At 41.9% G+C, this 15,378-nt stretch overlaps 4 protein-coding genes across 4 annotated transcripts; 3 read left to right on the top strand and 1 right to left on the bottom strand.

Annotated features, from left to right (window-relative positions):
- ora3.1 (olfactory receptor class A related 3, tandem duplicate 1) lies at nt 1-2,184 on the top strand (the record flags this gene model as incomplete). The annotated part of the gene is made up of 4 exons (XM_079219030.1): nt 1-261; nt 500-760; nt 1,485-1,730; nt 1,972-2,184. The coding sequence occupies 4 exons, from the start codon at nt 1-3 to the stop codon at nt 2,182-2,184; spliced, it is 981 nt and encodes a 326-aa protein (XP_079075156.1).
- A 306-nt stretch (nt 2,185-2,490) lies between these two features.
- ora4 (olfactory receptor class A related 4) lies at nt 2,491-3,686 on the bottom strand (the record flags this gene model as incomplete). Its single annotated transcript, XM_079218719.1, has 2 exons — nt 2,491-3,513; nt 3,600-3,686. The coding sequence occupies 2 exons, from the start codon at nt 3,684-3,686 to the stop codon at nt 2,491-2,493; spliced, it is 1,110 nt and encodes a 369-aa protein (XP_079074845.1).
- Nucleotides 3,687-5,664: 1,978 nt separating this feature from the next.
- fndc10 (fibronectin type III domain containing 10) lies at nt 5,665-6,699 on the top strand (the record flags this gene model as incomplete). Its single annotated transcript, XM_079218716.1, has 2 exons — nt 5,665-5,738; nt 5,979-6,699. The coding sequence occupies 2 exons, from the start codon at nt 5,665-5,667 to the stop codon at nt 6,697-6,699; spliced, it is 795 nt and encodes a 264-aa protein (XP_079074842.1).
- Nucleotides 6,700-8,377: 1,678 nt separating this feature from the next.
- On the top strand, nt 8,378-13,079 carry ssu72 (SSU72 homolog, RNA polymerase II CTD phosphatase). The gene is made up of 5 exons (XM_079217805.1): nt 8,378-8,618; nt 9,533-9,676; nt 11,384-11,523; nt 11,712-11,830; nt 12,145-13,079. Exons 1-5 carry the CDS (start codon nt 8,539-8,541, stop codon nt 12,244-12,246), a joined length of 585 nt encoding a protein of 194 aa, XP_079073931.1. The 5' UTR covers nt 8,378-8,538; the 3' UTR covers nt 12,247-13,079.
- Nucleotides 13,080-15,378: the final 2,299 nt, after the last annotated feature.

The following is a 15,378-nucleotide window of genomic DNA, read 5'->3' as shown; positions in this document are numbered from 1 at the left end:
ATGGAGGAGGATGAGACAATGCTTGTGGGGATGGGACTTCGTGTCTCTGTGTCCCCTGTGCAAACTACTTTTTACCTCCTCCTTGTGATTTTGGGCATCTTGGGTAATGCCAGCGTTGTTGGGGTGATTGGCAAGAGTGTATTAACCGACCATGCTGGGGGACGTAACTCGGACATCATCATCATTAACATGGCGCTGTCTAACCTGCTGGTGTCTGTAATGAGGAACATACCGCTTGTCATCTCAGACATCGGACTCGAGGTATGTGGTCTATAAGATCAATGTTTTTTAAGCTTGTGTTCAAAGTGTGTACATTTTAGACAAGGTTCTGTCGAGGTCGTATGTGTTTGCCACAACAAAGCTACAGCAGCTAAAAGGTTTACTAGACACAAGGTGAATTAAGTAAGGTTGGTAAAGGACACCTCTTTGTATCTCCAGGAGATAAGTTTGAGTTCAGGATATCAGTGAGTTGATATGCACCGGTCTCTTTCTTTTACAGCTGTACTCTTCCAAAGAGTGGTGTCAGGTTCTCATGGGTCTCTGGGTGTGGCTGCGATCGGTCAACGTGTGGTCAACGCTCTTCCTCAGTGCATTCCACCTCCAGACATTGAGGCGTGTGACTCCTATGAGCAGCACCAACGGGCACCGTGGCCTTCCTAAGACCCTACTGCTGAGTCTGGCCCTCATCTGGCTTCTCAACTTTATTTATTCCATTCCCGCTCATATATTTTCCACTAGTGGGGACGTGAACAGCACAGAGGTGAGAGCCTGCGGCAACAGGAGGCTGTAATAGCTTAAGTTAAAGCCTTTCAGCCTATTTTCTACTCTTCATGTAAAGTTCACACCACAGCTAGTCTTTTTGTGCACCATGCTACTTTGTTTTTAAAAAGTTATTTTACTTTTTTCTATTCAAGGCTGCATGGTTCCCATTCATTTCTGTACGGGATGAAAAATCAATGCACTTTTAAAACCTGTTTTCATTAACCCATCAGAGTAAACAAGTTTGCATTTGGTTTTGTTAAAGTTATGTTATCATAATGAAATTACATTTGTGATTTGAGGTAATTTGAAAAAATAAGCTGCATTACTAAATGATAATGTAAAATTGACCAGCAGAAATATTATTAGACAACTGCCTGTATATCATGCTTTCATAAAATGGTGAATAACTTTTTGCAAGTTCAAACTTGCAAACAAACTATGATAGTCCTTTAAAATGTGGATAAATGTTCTGTAATGAGATAAATAACAAGTAAAATCCCCAAAACAACAAAGATTTAAGAACAATTTTTGTTTGTTTCACGAGATAAAGTACTAAAATAATGTAGATTAGCAATATAATGTAATAATGCTGTGTCAGAAGTAGATTTCCCTCTTGATATGGAGAGAATTCCTCTCCATAGATTGCTAACTACATGTTTGTTCTACCCTCTTCCTCCTCCATTCCTCCTCTTCCTCCTCCACTCCTCCTCCTCCTCTCTCAGACCCTGATGCTGGTGAGCAGCACAACGCGCCCCCTGCTGGGTTGTGTGTGGAACTTCCCCTCCAGCTACAGTGGTCTGGCCTATGCAACCACATCAATGGTGATCCATGAAACTATTCCCATAATCCTAATGGCCTGTACCAACCTGGGCTCCCTTTACACACTGTACACCCACAGCAGGGATCGGAATTCAGCGCAGGATGCACCTGTCATAAAACGGGTGCCTGCTGAGAGACGAGCAGCCAAGGTGAGGAACACAAGGGTGGAAGGGGGAGGCTTTTTGGTCGTTAGGAGCTCAATGAAGTGATGTTCATCATGAAGATGAGTAGTGAATAGATAACTAAAATGTTGCATCTAAAGCAGACTTGAGAATTAATTTATAGACAGTCAGACAAACATATACATTGTTTTACATTTTTATTGGAGTCAAAGTGAACATATTTCACTAGTTTTACTTCCCTAATTCATTGTATTGTGTGTTTCTCCAGGTGATTCTCACTCTCATAATGCTCTTTATAATATCATGGGGAACCAGCATTATCTCTGTCAACTATTTCAACTACAACAGGGGCCCCTCTGCAGAGTTCCTTCTGGTCATTGCTCGTTTTGCCAACATCATCTTCATTGCAATGTCACCAGCTGTTCTGGCAGTTGGCCACCGGCGGCTGCGTTCTTTCATCAAGTCGACACTCTCTCACTGACAATACTGCTGATCACTAACTATTAGTTGCATGACTAAAAGGAAACATGTAAAGGAACCACGTGGTTATAGGTATGAATATATTATGTTTCTCTCTGTAAACCTCCCTAAGTAATGTAGGTTACAAGGATGACTTGCATTAAATGGCTTGAAATATATAAATTAGCTCAAATATTACAGTGCTGTCCAGAGGAAACATGCAGTATGTGCCTCTGAATAAAATGATGACACATCCATGCATATTTTTGGTAGACATTTTAATATTTTTTCAGTATTTAAGTATCAATGCAGTCACACTTTGCTTCCATCACTTGTCTGCTTGAGCTTTCTCCTTAGCTTGTATGACCTTCCTCTCTTTGTGAACAATAAAAACAGTTTGTTTTCCCCTCTTTCCTTTAGTCTTTGGGGATTCAACCCCCTCTTCAGTGTCCTCCTTGTGGCATTTAAGAACTTTAGACCACATCAGGATCATATTCACGATTCTCTTCCTCAGCTTACCGTGTCCCAGGGCCACCACCATAGGACTGAATCCCACAAACAGCGAGGCAGAGAAGTGGGCCACGGTCAGCAGCCCTTCAGCGTGGTGCCCCCTATCATGGTTGTAGTACGTCACCGCAGCGACCTGTAGCGCCCAGCAGATCACAAACAGCGACACCAGCGACATGATTACATGAGCTGCTTTGCGTTCAGTAGACACGTGTTTGTCAAGCTCCCGATGGGTTTCTCCTGACTCTGCTCCTGAGCTAACAGCGCGGATGTGTTTTGCCAGAGCATGAAGTGTAGCCAGGTTAGTGCAAACCATCAGCACCAGTGGCAAGACCTCATTTAGTGCTAGTGAGGAGGAGGCGAAGGCTGAGCCCTGTTGGCTGGAGGGGAACTCCCAGATACAGCCCAGGAGGGGCCTGGTGGTGCAGCTGATCACCATCAGCTCCACAGTGACGTTACCATGAACATGAGTGCTATACACAAGAGCTGGAATTGAGAAGACCAGGTTTGCCCCCCACACCAGCCCCAGAACAATCCAAACCCGCCGTCTCTCCCTCTGCTGTGCGAGAGGTCCAGAGGCCATGTGCTGTCGCTTCAGGGTGGTGCAGTGGAAGAGGCTCAGTGCTAGGGTCACCCAACAGCCCACGGCTCGCCACCAGACCCACAGAAGCATGAAGATTCGGCACCAGCCCGGAGACAGAGACACATCCAAGCCCAGGTCTGACACAAAGATGGGCACGGTGCGGAAAAGTGAGGTCAGCAGGTTGGCCAGTGACAGGTGCACCAAAATAGTGTCAGAGGGAGGGAGTCTCCGAGATGGACTCTCAGCGGCTGACTGAAACACCTGAGAGTATAAGCAAGACAGACTGAGCACAATCCTACCAAGACATTCAGCGCAATAAACAGATAGAAGTCTCAATATTATCTCACCACATGGATGACCAAGATGTTTCCCAGGATGCCAGAAAAGACTAAGAGCCCAAACAAAATAGCGTCTACAGTGAGGACCTCTGACATGTCATCGTCCTCTGCATGGCGACATAGCTTGCTTTTTCTTTGTGCCAAGCACATGTGTATGAGATTCAGAGTGAAACATCAAGGCTCCACATGAACTACTGCTGCTGATGGCCGGCAGGTCGTTTTATACACGCACATACAGACAAACAAATAGATTTGTCACGCAGATGGTTTTACCTTTGCTGACCAGGCTCAAAGTCAATTCAACCTCATATGTTGATGCTTTGAGGTTACAAGCAGAGGTAGGCATTTTCCACGGTTTCTTTCTGCATCACCAACCAACTGCAAACGCAACGCTGTCTCTCGACCTAAATGATCGCATCAACAGTTGTGGATTGCTGTTATTTGTTGTGTTCATAACCGCCTGTTCCAATTAAATTAAAGCTTAACTCCGCTATGGAAACACATGTTGTGAAGGTCAATCTGCTCATTTATTTTTCAATAGTAATTCTTAATGGTACATAATTTAGGTGAATAAAAACATAGCTAGTATCAGACCATTAGATATACTATTAACTGCAGATTACGCAGATTTAGCCAATTAGCCTGTACGACTCAGTACCACTGACAGAGCATTTTCTCCCATTAATCAGCTAGTCATTCTCTCCCTTGGGACTAATTGTTTACTGAGTTGCCAAGTTTCTCTCTTGGCATGAGGCAATTATTGCTTTGAATGATATCACACAAGCACTGCTTAATTAAATGTATAATGAAGAACAATACATCTTGATCACACTTTTTTCCATTGTGCGTGAGATTAAATTTGTTTTTTTATTCCCACTGATCACTAAAGGTGCTCTTTGTTCATGTTGACTTCATACAGAGAACATTGGTCTATAACCTCATTCAACAGTGGTTTAGTATATATTTGGGCTGTTTGCCTCAAGACCTCTCTAATACACTGCATGTAAAAATGCTGCATAAAGGGGAAGGACAAACAAATAGCAACACCTGTACTATCCTGAAGTCTAATAATATGCCTTTGTGAGTGTTCTAAATTCTGTTGACGCTGTCAGGGAGGTCTTATAAGTATAAGTATAATTGAGTGCTAACTTTTGAGGCTTCAATGTGAATATGCTTTCTAAGTGCTTCTGTTCAACATCTCCTGTCCTGGGTGGTGGACAAAATAACCTGACATAAATCACTATCTCCACCCCCTTCTTATGAACAACACATTTACAGAAATACATTTAACCCAGGAAAAATCAGCAGCAACCGCTTTCTGTCTTGCAATTATCGTCATTGAATGCCAAGCATCCAAAAGTAAGGGCAGAAAAAAAAAAATCAACAAAAAATAATCAATATTCTGTTGATTTTTCCATGGATACAAAAGAGAAAAATGGATAATTATGAATACTACAATTGCTTTCATTTTTATTATTGCTAACTTTTGTTTAGATGGGTTGTGTCTAGGGGCTATTTGATCTGATGTGTACTCTGCCTGGGTGCGATGGACCTGCAAAGGCGATCTGCAGGCTGCGATAAGCCTTCATCCGTCAGCTTTGACAGGACTACTTGTTGTCTCCGTTATTGACAGACTCCTGAAGCACTGTGTGGGATGATGACTCACACCTGACTGTTGGTGACTACAAAAAACGTTGCTCACGCACCCACGCTCCCAAGCACACCGCGCCGCGCGCTCCTCTACGTCAAGCCAGGCAGGAAGAAGCGGGTCCTCTCGTCCCACCGAAACCAGTAAGGGATTTTTATAAATGCCCGTGAGTCTAAATCTGCACTGAGACGACTTGTATCGCCGTTTAGGCTTCGCTAACTTCATCCTGCACGCGGATCCAAGGTCATACCTGATCTCTGACTACATGTTATTTCTGTCGCAGATGCATCCCCGCTCCTCTCGCCCGCGGACGAGCTGCCCGGTTTCACATGGATTTCGTCGAGTGCACTGAGGCAGAGCTCATCTTATGGCAGACATCAACTCGCCCATCTGATCCACTGTGAGAGAAAAATAATTCGACGTGAGATGAAAAGCCAACAGCGACCATCATTGCTCGCCTTCTCGGCACTACTGCTCTGCACGTTACACCAGACAGCTGGGTTCCGAAGATATCCTCGGAGCAGCTCTGCATCATCAACAATATCAACAACATCCCCATCAGAGGCTGAAGGCAGGAACCATTTGGGGACCCAAAACAGGCTAAAACAGACTAACATTAGTTCCAACTATGGCAATCACCGCTACAAAAGTAGACCATCACCAAAGCTAAAAGAGGTAACAGGTCAAGTGAATAGCTTCGCTTTCAACACTAGTGATATTACTCCTTTGATATCTGAAAGATCTGGCAGGGTACCAGCCTGGAGCCCGGAGGACGGGGAGACGCCACTGTGTGCCTATCGAGTGACTGAGGGAGGCATCGGGGGGCAGCTGTGTTTTCGACCCACACTGTTTGGGTACAAGTGTCATAAGGGAGACTGCAGGACAGTGGTGTCTTTAGGGAATCTGATGGCAAATATTCTCATTAATGGCAGCGTACTGTTGCAGTGGACCCGTGAGGGAGAATCCTCAACGACCATCCGAGACATGAAGACGAAAGAGACTGCAGCTGGTCAGAAGAGCAGTGATCCAGGGACAAATTTAACAAGAGAGGAAACTCCACAATCAAACACTGTTTTCAGTGGCCGACGCCACAGACGAGGAGGCTACGAGCTGAGCTGCTGGTGGAATGGAAGCTATACTCAGTTTGAGTGTGCCAGTGTCCATCTTGGATCTGGCTGCAGGGACTTCCTTCTGACTGAGCTGCATGAGAACATCCCGTACCGCTTCTGCCTGCACTCCCTGGTCCGCTCCGATGCAGCTCAGAAAGCAGACCAGCGGGACTGTGTTGAGTTTACCCTGCCGCCGTCTGGGATGCAGGACATTGTGATTGCCATGACAACGGTTGGGGGAGCTATTTGTGTGATGCTGGTCATCATCTGCTTGCTGGTGGCATACATCACAGAAAACATAATGAGCCCCACAACACAGCACACTTACTACCACACTCACTCACATCACTGATGTGGACGTCACTGGTAAATAAAACAGCTTACATTTAACATCCGTGATGACCGTATCTAATCCCACATTCATAGTCACTAACTGTGATTATTATTTACTTTGCAATCAGCCACATACTTACACATTCTGTTATAAATGAATTGAAGCACAAACCTTGGCTCTGCAAATAACATGCCTTGTCAACCTCTGAGAGGATTTACTGAACCGAAAGTACTGATAACCTGCATTAACTATCATACAGTAGTTTACTGTGTTATGTTTTTGTTCACGGTTGTCTGTGATTGAGTCTGTCAGTCTGTATGCTGCCAGCATTTATACAGCAATACAATTAATTAAATAATTAAATGGCTTTTAGTGCATCAGAAACAGCAGTGTTTGCTAAATGTGCCTGTGAAAGTGTCCAGACATGTGCTGTCTTTCCTGTGACACAGGAAAACAAAACTTAACAGAATTTCTTTTTTTCTCCACTTGACTAAACCATCCCATCATCTATTTTTTGCTTTTAAGTCCGCCTACAGTATGTATGTGTACATTTTGTGAAGGGCAATACAATCTGGTGTACAATCTCCACTGTACCAAACATCTTGAGTTAGAATGCCTTTATGTTCTGCTGTCAGTGAATAAAGTCCATGAGACCATTTTTAATACTTTACAGCTGTCCTTGTTTTTCTCCTTGTGTGTGCATGTGTTCGTCCTTACATTCTTGGACAATTTTCAAGGATCAACAACAGACAGGAATTCCAAATATGTATAAACACGAACGCTCATGAAAGCTGTCTGATGTAGGTCAGTAACCTTGATCTGCGGTCTATGTGTTTTTGGATGGTTGAACTGATTTGTGTAGTTTGAAAATGATGTAATCTCAAGGTATGCATCATAACATCCTAAAATGGAACAATGAATAAGTCCAGTGAGGAGAATCTATAGACCAAAGCACAATATGACATAGTTAAACTAACAAACAAAAAATACTGCTATTATATACACTGTGCAGAATGAATGCTGTGGAATGTATACAACCTTATCAAAATCACGGGGATAGATTTTAATTTTCACGAGTGAAATCATGCAGTTGTCTTTTCACTTTTACGTTTTCTACTAATACTACTGATACATGAATGAATGAATGAATGAATATATACTTTATTAATCCCCAAGGGGAAATTTGGTGTTGAGTAGCAGCAATTTACAGACAAAAAATAAAATATCAAAACAGCAGGGATGAAAGATATATACAACAATAATACTAATAGAAATAAAAATAAAAATAAAATAAAAATAGCTGGGATAAAAAAAAAGAAAAAAGAACAGAGCATCAATTTAAGAATTAAATTAAATGTATGTATGCAATATGTGAAGTGTAGATAAACATAAACATGTATAGTGATTAATCAGTCATAAAGATACTAACACAAACTGAACAAAATATTCATATTAAGCACAAGTGAAATATTCATATTAAGCACAAATGAAAGAAGAAAATATACATATAAATAAACACTCGTTTGTTTCGGCATTTCTTTCTGCCTTTCGGAGCAAATCATATTATATATTATGTATTGACGTCACGTCCATGTCGCTATATACAAGTAGGAAGCCACGCCTACAAATGACATCACCACATAAAGCCGTAGTACACCAACGGTGCTCCGCCATTTTAACTTCCTGCATCAAAAGAAGACGAGCAAATCGCACAGTATTTTGTACTCGAAGCGTTTTCATTACTTAGTGTAGCAAAAAGGGGTTTGTCTTGCTTTTTTCTGACAGGGATCGAACCAACTACACCACTATAGTTTCTGACATCTTGTATCTGTCTCAATTATCAGCCGGAGAGTCGCAATGCCGAGCCACCCGCTGCGTGTAGCGGTTGTGTGCTCGAGCAACCAGAACCGCAGTATGGAAGCGCACAGTATCCTCAGGTAAAGACGAGCCGCCGGGAGGAGAACAAAAGGAAAAAGCCACCACGAAGTGAAGCCGCTTCTGTGCGGCATTGAGCCGTTTGTGAGCCGGTCACGAGAGACGCCGACTAAGCGGCAGACGGTCCGTCGGGCCTCGGCCGCCGTTAACAATGGACCCGCTGCTTCCGAGCGTCACGCCGGGGCCGCTGCGCACTTTCAGCGCTGGTTTAGGACTAGGGACTAGGTTTCAGGTTAACGGTCGCCTTGAAGTGAATATTCACACAGATTTTAGTTTTCATACAGATTGAACGCTTTCAATATGCCGGCCCAAGTTTTTATTTTTTATTTTTTTTCTCCCACATGTCGACTCGAGCGCCCCCTGTAGGGAACATTCCGGAAGGGAGCAACTGCAGCTTGTGCAACATCGGGTGGTTCACCAGATTCACACGCAATGTAAAAAGGCTGCGTAGGCTTTAGTTTTGAAGCCGACCGTGTGTGCTGGTTTGGGACTGTCAGACATGTCACACTTTAGCTCACTCCCTAATGGGTGTTTGTTTTTTTCCTTATTGGGAAGCAGTGTACCTCTGGGGGACGTACAGATAGCCTCTTGGTGACACTGTCACCCATGAGGTGAACTAAAAGTAAAATGCGTACGATTTAAAATCAATAGTAACTGTAAAGTGAATCTCTGTCTGGGAAATGAGGTGAAATGACCCTATGCACTTTCAGCCTGTGACATAAAACAGGACAATGTTATTCATTTAATTGTTATCTTGTTTTTTAGGCGATTTGAAACTGACTTAATTGGGTAGCCTTACACTGAAGGCTGTGAAAGATGCCGAGGACTGCATTCTGCTCATGACTCATGTTTTCTTGTGTCCAATGTTTACTCCAGAGGTGGTAATTTGCTGTCTTGTCCTTTTTCATCTTTGCAGCAAACGTGGATTCGATGTGCGTTCATTTGGGACAGGGTCTCACGTGAAGCTACCCGGTCCTGCCCCGGATAAACCAAATGTGTATGACTTCAAAACGACATATGTACAGATGTACAACGACTTGGTCCGCAAGGACAAGGAACTGTATCCCCTTCTCACTCACATTTCCACTAACGCACGTTTACACTGTATTCTGGAAGCCAGATAAGTAGACGTGGCCCATGTACCGGTACATGTGTCGGGTTTAGATATTAGAGATGGCGTTTGAGCGGCACAGCAGACTGGACTGCAACGATGAGTAAATCACATGCAGGGATTCTAAAATGTTTCACGGGTGTATGCTTTATTAAACCAAACGATAAGTGAAATTTGGTGAAGATCATACGTTTTTTACTGAGGCAATCGCATTTAAATAAATACTCTCTTTTAAATCTCTAGTTTATATTGTTGAATGTCTGTATTTGCAGGAGTTTTCATGTTACCACTGCTCTTCCTTGCACATGCACTTTTCTGGTTTGTAACATGGTTTTCCCATTGTTACAATTTATATTTTTACTGTTTAAGTATCACCAGATCGGTAGATATTTTAACTGACTCACTTGTCTTTATTAATTGCTGTAATTATTTAGCTGAATTGGTAATGCATTTTGAAAAACTGAAGGGTGACAGTATACAGAAATCCAACTACAGGATTGCCAACTGTATTGGCAAAGAAAAACAGTGGTGACAAGTAGATGACACGGACTGAAACACGGCATTAGCCAAAGTTTGTCAACACAAACGTCAAAATGCCTGAAATTTGTTGGAGCTTGAGACATAAACATTGTACTAGGGAGTGATTTCAACCGCATTTTCTTTCTATTTGCGTATATTGTCTTATTGTTCCTGTCAATAGGTGCTGACTGGTACTTTTTTGGTTGATAAAGTTCAGATAACCAATGTTTCTATTATCAGTTTAATGTTTAACCTGCCCTTGTTTAGTCCTTGAATATCTCAATTTTTGCTTCAGTTGGTTGCTTTGTTTAATTAAGTCTAGGCTAATTGTATGATTTATTAGGATTAAAGCAGGTGTAAGAAGGTTAAATGGGCTATTTGTGGAAAGCAGGGCTTTAAAGTAGGAGATATGTGTTTAACCACAGTTGTATTCGCTTCTATTACTGTATTGCAGGTGTAACTTTTGCCAACCCACGGTAGGTTGTCTTAACTGAATTGTAAACTAGCTACCTTGTAAATTTGAATGTATTATTAAGATGTACATTCTGCCCTTGATGCAACTGCAAATATTTGTTGTATTCTTACAATTTTGCATGGATTTCTTGAAAATATAGTCCACTATTGTTGACAATTCACCATGGTGGTTGGTCTTTTTATTTATTTATATATTTGGCAATGTCTTGCAGTATGGCCATGTAGTGATGGAGCAACATTTTAGAAACATGTAGGCGTATTTGACAGAATATAACATCTGTGTTGAGGACAACAAATGCCTGCTGGCCAGTATCGGAATGGCTTCTTCATGACATTACAGAAGTTGAACATGTTACTGGCATCACCCTGAAATGCCATAGTTGGTAGTTTCCCCAGAAACCACTAGAGGGTGCTGCAGTTCAATTAATTCAAACACTTGATGCCATTCAAGTGTGAACCCCACAATTCAAACAAAAGATGCAGTCTCCATCAGACAAGTTACTTTACTATTTCAGTTTCAGACAGTCTTACTGGGTTTTCGGATTTTTCAGTGATCTTTTCACTGAAATCCTCTCTCCGATGGTGTCATGAGTCACTGTGTTGTATGACCTTGGTAGTGTTTCTCCCGCTCCTGCTTTGTTCCTTGACCTCCTAACTCTTCAGATACACACAGAATGGCATCCTGCACATGCTGGACCGCAATAAGCGCATCAAATCAAAGCCGGAGCGCTTTCAAAACTGCAAGGACAAGTTTGACCTGGTCATCACCTGCGAAGAGAGAGTCTATGACCAAGTGCTGGAGGGTGAGGCTTCTTATAAGAAATGTTTAATCACTGAAGGAATATAGTCGGTAATTCAGAGCCTCTTGCAAGTACTGACTTGGTACCATCACATTATCGCCCCACAATTATTTGTATGCAGAACAAGTTTGTATTCAACACTTCTGATTGTGTGACACACAAATTCTCTTTCATCTGTTGTTGCTCTCCAGATCTGAGTTCAAGAGAGCAGGAGACTCTCCAGTCTGTGCACGTCATTAATGTAGACATTCAGGATAACCACGAGGAAGCCACGCTGGGCGCCTTCCTCATCTGTGAGCTGTGTCAATGTGTGAGTGTCTCCCACTGGGATTTTGAAATGCTGTTGAACACTGAGGGCAGAGTACAACAAACATTCTGTTACCAAAGTAATGTATGACATTGTGGTTAAATAATGAAAAGGTATGCATTCAAATCTATATGCGAAAGTAATATGAATAAAATGGTCTTCAAGAGATAAAATCTGCCATCCAGTATATTTACAAAATGGGGGTTTCAGTGTTCGCATAATGAAATGCCAAAAGGGTGCTATAGATTTAAACTTGGAGAGCAGATTGAGTTGACTCTTCATGCTTTGTTTAACGTGTTCCTCCTCCTCCCCTGCAGATCCAGCACACCGACGACATGGAGGATGAAATGGACGAGCTCATCCAGGAGTTTGAGGAGAAAAGCAACAGGCCTTTTCTTCACACTGTCTGTTTCTACTGATTCACGATAGAAATTTGCAATAAACACAGACTGGGATCACAAGCAAGCAATCAATCAAACTGTAGTATGGAGACACACACATTTCTTACTCAAGTCATCACAGAACAATACATACACTTTGTGTGCCTACACAGCCACACACACATACACACAGCTTCGGGTCAGGACCTAACAAATGGCTGCCTTTGGACATAGAGGTGATGAGTTTTTCCTCTATGCAGAGGACGGACTCGCTGCTCTCACTCTGCCTTTATTTCTCCGGATCAAGGTCAGGCCAAGGTCCTCCCTCTATCCCAGTTCAGTGAAATCACTCAACCATGTCTCCTCAGGGAGAGCCATAACACTCCCACCCCGATTCCACAACCGCTTTACCAGTCCCTCTGTTTTTGTTCTGTACAGCATATTAATGCTGATCTTAGTTTTCTCCAGATGATATATAATTGTAATTCATTTGAGCATACATGTCAGATTTTTATTCCTGACTCGGGACAGTATAAATGTGTTTCTTGGGGTCGACAGGAGAATGAATTGAACTGAATGCCTGTTTTTGTGCAACCATGAGTTGTAGATTAGTTTGGATTAAGTTAAAGTGGGGGGGGGGGGGCTAATAAGTAACCAAACCTAGACCTCTCTGAGGCTCTCCAGTGTGTTTCCAATATAATGTGTTGATTCATATTTAAACTCGCATATGCTGTTTTTCAGGGCATATTTTTTTCCTTTTGTAAATGTTAAAGAATTCAAGCATTGTAATTATTTGCAAACTGCGAGCTCAGCTCAGAGTGCCTGATTTTTCTGTATGTAAATATGAATCCTCTAAAGAAAAACATCTCTAAGAAACATGTCACGCCTTCTTATTTGCCTTGTAATATTTATGGAATTAGCTAATGGTGGTTTTCTTTCAAACTATTACTGTTTAGTTGCATCAATTAACGAATCAAGCCAACTGTAATGGCTTATAGCAGATAGACACCTGGTTATTTGCATGTTTCAATTAGCTGTTTTAGACCTGGACATTCACGGGAAACTTTAGTGATTTTATATTTCACGTCAATATGCATACAATAATAGTAATGATAAAACTAATTTCAAACTTGCATAATAGGTATACCGTTAAATGTCGCTGTTTAAACGTGATTTAACCGAAACAAACGTTATTATCGACCGTTAATACAAATAAATGACAATTAAAATTCGAATTTAATTAATTGTGTCAGCTGACGTTCTCGTTCCGACAAAAAGTTACCATGAAAAAACCCATGAAGTATCGTGTACCTGAGTGGTTCATCCGTCACCGACTCCCCGGTGGCGGTGCGTGGCACCGGGGGACCGGAGTCCTGCTGAGCGACCTCTGGAGCGGCGCAGCCTCCAGCTGGACGAGGCTTCTCCACAGCGCGGTGGGTCTACTGTGCTGTGTGGTGTCGTGTTGTGTGGCTGATTTTTGTCTTCTGGCAGACATGGACGCGCTTTTTGACCGCTTTCACAACTTCATCTTACCGCTCGTGCGAGGGGAGGACGGAGTCTGCAGCTGCACCTGCGGGAGGTAAGATCCAGTCCAGATGTTCTGCAGACATCTGGTTTTGTGTTGCGGCGAGTGAGACGCTCATATTTCTCAACTTTCTTTGCTGGCTGCTTGGACAGAGTAGACAGAGAGCTCCAAACAAACAGGCGCAATACGCCTGCATTCACGCAGCATTTATGACTTCTTATCATGAACCTTCGGTTTTTATGTCGTAGCTTTCAGCTCCGAATATACGTTTTCAGTGAGTAACTCTGTCTGTGTGACAAAGATGTTTCGACCGTGTGTGTGTGCTGCTGCCTTCAGGTGATGTGTGTGGTTGTGTTTTAAGGACCTGCAAACCTCAGGGGTCAGAGTATATCTGTCCTGTTGTTACCAACACTAGGATGTTTGAGTTTTCTTAAGCTGTAAGCCATAATCAGCAATATTAAAACAATAAAAGGCTTGCAATATTTCAGTTGATTTGTAATGAATCCAGAATGCATGACATTTTTGTTTTTTTAAATTGCATTACAGAAAATAAAGAACTTTATCACAATATTCTAATTTTCTGAGACAGTCCTGTACATATAAATAAAATTTGACTTTTTGGAAAAACTACATTTTCACCAAACAACCACAAACTGTTTTTCTTTTAATATATAGAACAATATATATTAATAGAATATATATTCAATATAAAATAATAATAGATATACTATATACATATATATCGTACTCTGCTCTCCACTACGATATATTTTCTATTAATATGTTCTAATATATCACAACAAGGGCTTGTGATATCTTTTGGTCTATGTCTTTCATCATTGGTTTATTTTTGTCTTTAATGTGCTAATCTTCCTCCACTGGCCACTGCTCTGTCTGCTGCAGGCATCAAGTATATCATGTTGTTCCATATAACGGGGCCCAGTCTGTGGAGGATTCCAGAGAAAACAACGTTTTAAGTGACATCATGACCGGGCAGGAGATGAACGTGACAGTCGGACTGCTCTTGGGCTTCTGCATCAGCTTCTTCTTGCAGTGGCTGGAAAGGATTTGGCGGCTCAAATATAGAGAGAACCAAATGGGTAAAGTCAACTAACTTGCATGTGGGGAAAGCTTAGGGGTTCCTAAAGAAAGGAATATTGCAGTGATTATACACTACATAATATGTTTATATATTTAAGATATAACATTCTCGCAAGTAAACGTTTCCAGCCTGATATCATAGCACTTTCATACTTTGCTGTTACCAAAATTAGGACCATTCTGGGATACAGCTGACTCCTTAAGGGAAACAGTGACATTTTATTAAAATAAAGTCCACACCATCAGTTACAGATTACAGCCTTTTAAAAAAAACATGTTTTTGTTGGGTTATTTATTGTCAGGGTGCACATAAATGGCCTCTTAAGTGCCTTCTTCTCCCTCCCATTTATCTCTTCTTGTGATAATAGCTTGTCTGAGGAATTCAATTAATCACTTTCCTCACTCTTCATCCACCTGCATGTGCATTAATGCAATGTACATTCAACCCAGTAACAGATCCGGCTCACATTTCGTCTTAACTCCATTTATATTTCCTCGTCATGATGAGGGCAGAGCACAACAAACATTCTATTACCAAAGTCATT

The sequence above is a fragment of the Taurulus bubalis genome (genome assembly GCF_910589615.1).
Source record: "Taurulus bubalis genome assembly, chromosome: 5".
Lineage (NCBI taxonomy): Eukaryota > Metazoa > Chordata > Actinopteri > Perciformes > Cottidae > Taurulus > Taurulus bubalis.
This window is presented reverse-complemented; position numbering and strand designations above follow the sequence as displayed.

What these genes read in the sequence shown, in the direction of transcription:
- ssu72 (XM_079217805.1), top strand. Translation starts at nt 8,539, where the DNA reads ATGCCGAGCCACCCGCTGCGTGTAGCGGTTGTGTGCTCGAGCAACCAG. An exon ending in CTATGACCAAGTGCTGGAGG is followed by an intron (nt 11,524 to 11,711) that starts GTGAGGCTTCTT and finishes GTTGCTCTCCAG; the next exon opens with ATCTGAGTTCAAGAGAGCAG. An exon ending in TCTGTGAGCTGTGTCAATGT is followed by an intron (nt 11,831 to 12,144) that starts GTGAGTGTCTCC and finishes CCTCCCCTGCAG; the next exon opens with ATCCAGCACACCGACGACAT.